We start from the raw sequence: 7,657 nt of genomic DNA, 5'->3' as shown, positions 1-7,657 counted from the left end.
AGAGCAGTTAGGCCTCACCTAAACGTAGTTTTGGAAGGAGCCTGCACATTTTGTGTGGCTGTACAGCCCTTCTGCATCTCCGTCCACTCCTGTCGCATCCACCTGGTGCCACCAAAGACCCTTCATGGGGTGAGGAGGTCACAGGGTGAGTCCAAGCTCCCAACGCTTGGACAGAAACATGGGGGTGTCTGAGCGGGGCTTTGCTTGGCTTGTTCCTCCAAACAAACGGAGCTCATGCTAAGAAGCTTCAACAGAACATACTTATAACTTTGTGGGTTTGCTTGTGATTTGGCATATCTTAAAGTCAAAAGACCACTCTGCATCTTATAAATCTTTCCATGACCTCTTAGTGCAAAAGATATGGAAGCTTAAAACCGCGGCTGAAGGGAAGAAAAGTCCAATGTGCTCTCACAAGGTGTGTGGTAGAGGCATGTTCTTTATTTCTGTGTCTTTCTTCAGAAAAATGCGATGCATGCTTTACTGTACATAGTTTCTATACTGTGATAAATGAAATTAAAATATCAAACAGAGAAACCCAGAAAAAGGCAGACTGGTTGAGAGCAGTGGTTCAACCAGTATCCTGGCTCCAGCACTGGCTGGTATCAGATGCTGCAGATAAAAGTAGAAGAAATTGTAGAGTAGCCTGTTATGAATTAACATGCCCAGGAGAGAAGTTTCTTCCTGACCCTCATCAGTTAGTGGTTGACTTATATGCCAAAGCATACATTACTATACATGCTCACGTATTTATCTCTATCTATACCAAGAAGCATGTGACAAAACGCTCAATCAGACTCCTGGTACTTTCACTTACAGGAAAATCATTTCAAGGAAAGAATTTCCATGAGCGCGGGAGGCTCACGCAGCACATGGCCGGGAGGGGAAAGGCAGCCGAGCTTCACAAGGAAAGCTTCTTTTACAAAGAGCACCTGAAATAGGCACCTTTTGAAGATACCGTGGAGACTTTGATTACACATCACAGTAGTATCTCATCTCTCTGAGTAGCTTTACCTAAGTAATTAAGCAAATACCCCCACATGTGTAAGCACTAAGTGACCATGTTTTCCTGTCCTGCCCATCAGATACAGGCAACAGATTGTCCCTCTCTCTTGAATTGCAGTTGCTCTATTTGAGAACTGTTGCTGTGTTTCCTAACCCTTCTCTGCACTGAAACACCTTATTTCCCCGCTTCCTCGCTGATGTGTTTTCTAGATCTCCAGATATTCTTCAGATTGCTCCATGTCTTCCCCAAAGTGCAGTGCCCAACACCAAATAAAGCAACCCAACCAAGACCTTTCAAAGGCAGAGGAGTGTGGAACGATTACTTCATGTGTCTTGAAGCTTATATTCTATTTTATACCATTTTTCCAACACCACATAAGTACTGAGACCCTTACACATTTTCCTACATTCCTTCCCATTTTTCAGACTATTTCTCCAATGTCTGCCAGTGTTCACTTCCAGGATACAATAAGATGTTTTCTTCTGCAGTTCTGGATGCTGCTGATGATTCAGGATATAAAATAAGCTAATTAATGAACTTTGGAATAGCCACCTCCTCCCAGACCTGTTAATATGCTTCATTTTACCTAAAGGGATCACGTATATCCAAGGATAAGTGTGAGCAAAAGAGAAAAGCAAGATACATTGGCATAATGCAGCACTACTACAATATGGAGTATATTTCAGGAAAAAAGATTCAGCATGTGATTTTTCTTCATTAAATGTGATGAGCTCATAAAAACTTCTGATTAGTCAGGATGATGTGAATGACTCGTCAGGCCTAATTTTAGCAGGCTAAAGTTAGCCAGCGTTTCCACAACAGTCATCTCCTTCAACAATAAATGGAGAGGGATGAACATTTCCAGGATAAACACATCCGATTGCCTTCAGCTCCCTAAAATGCCCAAGGAAGACAGGATGAACTCCTCTGTGAGGACAGGAGAACAGTTCCAGTAACCACACAATTGCCTGATGGCCGAGGTCAGGTGAGATAAATCCCTTGTAAGGCAACCACACATTCAGAGAGAATTATTTTTATGTTAGCATGACAATTAAACACAATGCAAATGAACTGTAATCATCAGGGGGAAAAAAAGCATGATGAGATATTGCTTATTGAATAATGACAGAGATGTGCAGAGTATGGAACTTCCACGTCACAGACAACCTCAAAACATGGACATTTTCCTCTTTTCCAAACTGAGCTGACAGCTGAGCATGTTGAATTTCTCTGTGAAAGATCATTTTTACACAGTCATTTCAGATGAATAAAAATATTACATTTTGACAAAATCACACTGGTCTTCAGATTGATCTTTGCCTTTCTAAAGAGGCATACTATACTCAAAAGAAACGCAAGGCTGACATTCTGAAATGAAAGACATTTTGATTTAAAATATTGCACAGCTCACACTAAAAACGTGACCGTCTCTCTGAGGCTCAACCTGATTTGGAACCGGAATTTCACTCCCTCCTACAGAGAACAGCCCCATAGATCCACCAATGTGACCCTAGGATGGGGACTTCACCCTGAGAGGTGCAATCGGAACCGAAGCACAACGGGTTGTTGTGATGATGGAGGAGTTTTGGAGCTTCCTGGAGGGACTGGGAACCGGCCTCCCAAATAAATCTGAAAAGCTCTGCCCTCGAGGGCACACTTCATTCCCTTCATTTTGTTCCCTGCCCAGATCTCTGTCTGTCTCTGGGTACGTCCAACATTGGTCCCTGCAGGGGAATAGTTTACAATAAGTCTGCTCAAGTGCAGTAGCTGTCTAGTCAAGCAAACATTCGCTGGTTTTATCTGTTACTGATACCCATGTTAAGCAGAATGAAGCTCCTTCTAGCAGCTCAGCGCTGTATTACCCCGTACACGCTGTCAGCGAGGTTTACAATATAAATACTTGTGCATATGAGTTCATTGTTTACATTCTAAAAGCTGCGCTGGGAGAATTTGTTGGAAGCGATATTAATTGCTGTAAAAAGCTAGATTTGGGACTCTATTGATAGCCTACTCAAGGTCACAGCTGCTTTCTGATAAGAAACTTCTTCGGAAGGCTGATCGACAGCTGTCGCTGGGTCTTCTGGATCTTTGCAACTGGTGATGAGAGCAACCGCACTAAATGACTTCTGGTTCTTATTAAAAGTCTTGACCTCCAGTGCTGATGTCTCTGTTTCTTTTTCCCGTGTTTTCCCAATTTGGCTCCATTCTTGCTCCTTCCGATCCAGTTGCATGGCACTGCAGTGAGGGGCGTAAACTTCTGTGGTTTCTTCAAACTGTAAGCAATCCACCTTATAGTATTTTTTCTTTACATGCAAGACATCATTAAACCTATGGCCCCAAAGAATCTCTCTGGGGACATATGAGCTTCTTGACTGATGGGAAGTTCCTGTTGAATCACCTGTGTAGACAAACGTGACCAAGATTTCAAAGTTGTCCTTGGCCAGAGCTTTCCGGTCTAGACCATACAAGGGGCTCTCACTATCAATTTCATGTACGACTGTCACTGGTGTAACAAGGATAATCTGGTCATTCAGCAGCTTCAAGTCCTTGTATTCCATGGTCATTCTCCCCTCCTTGTCTTCCCTGTAGCGCAGGAGCTGAGCTCGGACAGAGCCCTCGACCATGTGGTTTGGTCGGAAATCACCAATACGCCACATCAGGCAGAATTTATCATCCCTTAAGCCAACTACAGCGTAATAGCTGAAACGAATGGTTTGAGCTCTTTTTCGAGCTGTGGCCATTTTCGCCAAGGCTGCTCCGATGATGAAAGTGTCAATAATGCAGCTTAATACCGACTGTAGGATAACCATGAGGATTGCGACAGAGCACTCTTCTGTGACACAGCGGTAACCATAACCGATGGTTGTTTGGGTTTCCAGGGAGAACAGGAAAGCTCCTGTGAAGCTATGGACATTTGCAACACAAGGGGTTATTTCATCATCATTGAGTAAATCTCCGTGTTGCATTGCTATCAGCCAGAAGACTAGTCCAAAGAACAACCACGAAAGAACATAGGACAAGGAGAATATCACAAACATATGGCGCCACTTGATGTCCACCAGCGTGGTAAAAATGTCCACCACGTAGCTCTCCCATTCCCCAAAGATGTGTTTGAAGTACACGTTGCAGCTGCCATCCTTGTGGAGAAACCGCTTCTGTGGTCTTTTCATCCCCGTTTCAGGGCTTTCTTTACAAGTGCCTCGGTAACTGAGCTTATTTCCCTGGGTCTTTACGGGCCTATAGCAACCACCGTGTTCAGTCGTCTTTCTCATACCTGCCTCGTGGTAGCACTTTACAGAACACACTGGCCGTCCCAGGGGCTACTTGTTTTCTTTGCTCATTGGAAATCTATGAAATAAAAGAAAAAGTTTATTTTTGCTTTAATTTCCTATGCCAGAACTGTGTAACACCAAATCCAAATACATTCACTCTGTGGCCGCCATGAGCAATTTTCCCAAGAGAACGAACTCTGACGTTCATTACACAAAACAGCCCAAAAACTGAGGCCTGGAAATAGGAGGCAGCTAGAAATTCAACCAGTTAGAAATGTCCATATCAATCCTAAAATTTGGTATGTAGATGAAACCAGAAATCAAAAGGCTTTGTGGTGACCCCTCTGTAAGTATCTCTTTAATATCTTGGTGAAGTAGCATTCAAACGGGCTCTCATGAAGGGTCAGACGAATGGCACGAACCCTCTTAAAGTCAGCTTTATCTGAAGTATTTAATGATTTGTTTGCTGCGTGTTTGTTTGTTTTCCTCCATTAGAAGAAATGTCTAGGAAAACACCCTCATTCAGACATCAGCTTCAGTAGCATAGGCAGGCAAGTTCAGTGCTAATGTGTTTTAACCAGAAAATGGATCAACCACACAATCATTCATCATTATTTGTGTTTGACTATTGCCCAGAAAAACCTGGTCGTGGAACTGAACTTTACCGGGCTAGTGCTACAGAGACATATTTGTTCAATTTGTAGGTATTTACATTTCAAGTGAAAAAGAAACCTCTCTGAGGTCCTGGAAAGCCTCACAAATCACTCCTTAAAACAACACCCCCCAAAAAAATCCAGCTGCCAGAAAGTATTTAAACTTTTATTAATGAGTTTGAAACAAACATGCAGTATGTTAATAAAATTTGTGGATGACACAAATTTAGGAAGCGCTGTGAATTCGGATGTCTGCGCAGATTGCAACCAGATGAGCTCCCGGAGCGCCAGGCTATACGTTCAGCGACTAATAACAAGAACTTATGGTAGAAACTGAGACCTCCTCAACTGGAATCCAATAAAAAAGGAAAGACTCAGCTGAAGTAATCAGTTACAGGATGCTCATGAATTACTGGTAGGATATGGCACTGGAAAAGGCAAATGCTTTTTCCTGCAGATCTCCGGCTCCTTCTGCCACATCCCAACCGCTTACACACCCAATGCGACAAGTCGGAAGGGACAGGGGACGCAGCGAGAACCGTCACAAACTTTTGCCAAATGCCATGCTTCCAATAGATACTTCTGAAGGAGAAAAGCCAATATTTTGCAGGGAAAACGGTCATTATTCTTCCAAAAATTCTAAGCTTTCGGTGGAAAAATGACAACTACTTTTCTCATTTTTCGGCAGGTTTCAGCTGACAGAAGTTCAGCTGTAGGTTCACAACGAAGCCAACAGATTCATGGAAAAGGAGTTTTTAAAAAAGAAGTGGTAGTTTTCTTTCCCTCAGCTCTTCATTCACTTCACCTGAGTTTAAGTGACTGCACACACTTCACGGTCAGGCCCACAGAGCGTAATATATATTGGATGGACTAGATTAACAGAGCGAGAACTCTGCTCCCATCCAAGGAACAATGACAAGTATGCAAAGACACTATTCCAAAAACACTTAAAAGCCAAACATAGTTTCCATTTCTTTTTTCTTTTTTTTTTTTTTTAATTCGGTACAGAAATGGATGTGACATATGGTGTCGTAGCCTCAGAATGTGGCCTTCATTAAAAAACACAACATTAATGTTTCCAAAAATACTTCTTGGAATACAGTCTTTGGAAACATTCATATGACTTGCTTTACTCATAGCTTTAAACAAACAGTGTAGCCCAGTCTATTGAAGACTTTTGACTTAACATTTTATAAGTCATATTTAACAACAAACAAAAACTGGAAACTGTTGAGTTATTATTTTTTTTTTTAAGAACCCCATAATGTGAGGTGTGAAAATGAAGCAAATTGTAATCAGGAGCCAATATAATCTTAAATAAAAAACATATTTAAGCTTATACTGTTTTCCTTATTGACTGATTCAAACTAGAGCTCTGTGAAAACACTCACAAACATCCTGGGACTCTACAAGGGACTAAACAGTTCATGAATCAGAGGCTACTGAGTTGATTCCACTCTCTGCTCTTGCCATCAGCAAATCATCATATTTCAGAAATGGTGTTTTGCTGGCACCATCTTGGGATTGCGCTGGCGCTGGGAAGAATCCCGAACTGTCACACATGCAAAACCCTGATTTTCCGGTAGCCTGTCACACACAGGACACAACTGTGACTGCGACGGATCCTGCGCGAGAACTCTGATTTTACTCAGGGTCTCTCCTAAGTACAGATTGTAGCAACATTTATATGCTCCCGGATGCCCGCGATGGGTTTTTGACTGGTATAGATGAAGCCACGTAGTAAGATGCTAGATTGGATTTTGCCAAACAATCCGAAATCTGTCTGTAATAAGAAAGGGAACGTGACACAGAGCTTTCTAAACCACAGCCGAATAATCTAGCCGTAAAGCTGGACGAGGTAAAAAAAAGAATCAGTGCAGGGAATGCTAACAGACATACGTTGCTCTCAGGATCTGCGTTAATCTTTCTCCGTCGTGTTGAAAATTGGATTGCTCCGAGCCATTTGGCATCGCACAGTGGAGACGTGCCCCAGATGACCTAAAATCCCAAATGTGCTTGAAAGGCTTAGGAAAAAGCCTCCTCAGCCACTCAAAAACATCTCAAAACGCTGCCCAGTATTTGGGGTGTGCTTAAAGGTAAAGCCAAATCTGCGCTTTTCCAGGCTACCTCTTCCAGTCTCTCGAGTGCAATAACAATCATGCATCATAATTAATAACTCTTTTACATTGTCTGATGTCGCTCAGAAAAAACATTTAAGTCTCAAAAACCATCCGCCAACGTTTCGGAATTATGTAAGTCTGAATTACAATCTGCACTTCATTCATGGGGACACTTCTAAGCAGGCACGTGCTTTTCCTATTCCCAACGAGAGGCGGCGAGGCTGTGAAGCCAGATGTTCATCGCTCGCTCTGCTCAGACACGCAGAACATTCTGAAGACTATTATGACGACCAAATTTTAAAGGGGAGAAGGCCACAGACTTACTGCCACACTTACCAACTCAAATCTTAAGAGCCATTTCAAAACTCTTCCTTTGCAAAATGGAAATCTTTTACACACCCCTACGAAAACCATATGAATCACATTAAAGGTCCTGCTACCTGGTAAAGATTAACAAAGGGGGTGGGGGAAGGATTTAAAAACATTCTCTACTCACTAAAGCTTATGAATTGGTTGCTGCAAATGATTCTCAGATGTTGCCAGAAGTGTTTTCACCTTCCTCTAACACTCGCACACAAACTGTCGCCCTTTTGTGTCTTGCTTTTACTT

At 42.4% G+C, this 7,657-nt stretch overlaps 1 protein-coding gene across 1 annotated transcript; it reads right to left on the bottom strand.

The window, feature by feature from the left end:
- Positions 1-2,985: 2,985 nt before the first annotated feature.
- Positions 2,986-4,275, bottom strand: KCNJ16 (potassium inwardly rectifying channel subfamily J member 16; the record flags this gene model as incomplete). Its single annotated transcript, XM_080356698.1, has 1 exon — positions 2,986-4,275. The coding sequence occupies one exon, from the start codon at positions 4,273-4,275 to the stop codon at positions 2,986-2,988; it is 1,290 nt and encodes a 429-aa protein (XP_080212824.1).
- Positions 4,276-7,657: the final 3,382 nt, after the last annotated feature.

The sequence above is a fragment of the Nesoenas mayeri genome, assembly GCF_963082525.1.
Source record: "Nesoenas mayeri genome assembly, chromosome: 19".
Lineage (NCBI taxonomy): Eukaryota > Metazoa > Chordata > Aves > Columbiformes > Columbidae > Nesoenas > Nesoenas mayeri.
Note: the sequence above shows the minus strand (reverse complement) of the source record. Positions and strands in the feature narration are given on the sequence as shown.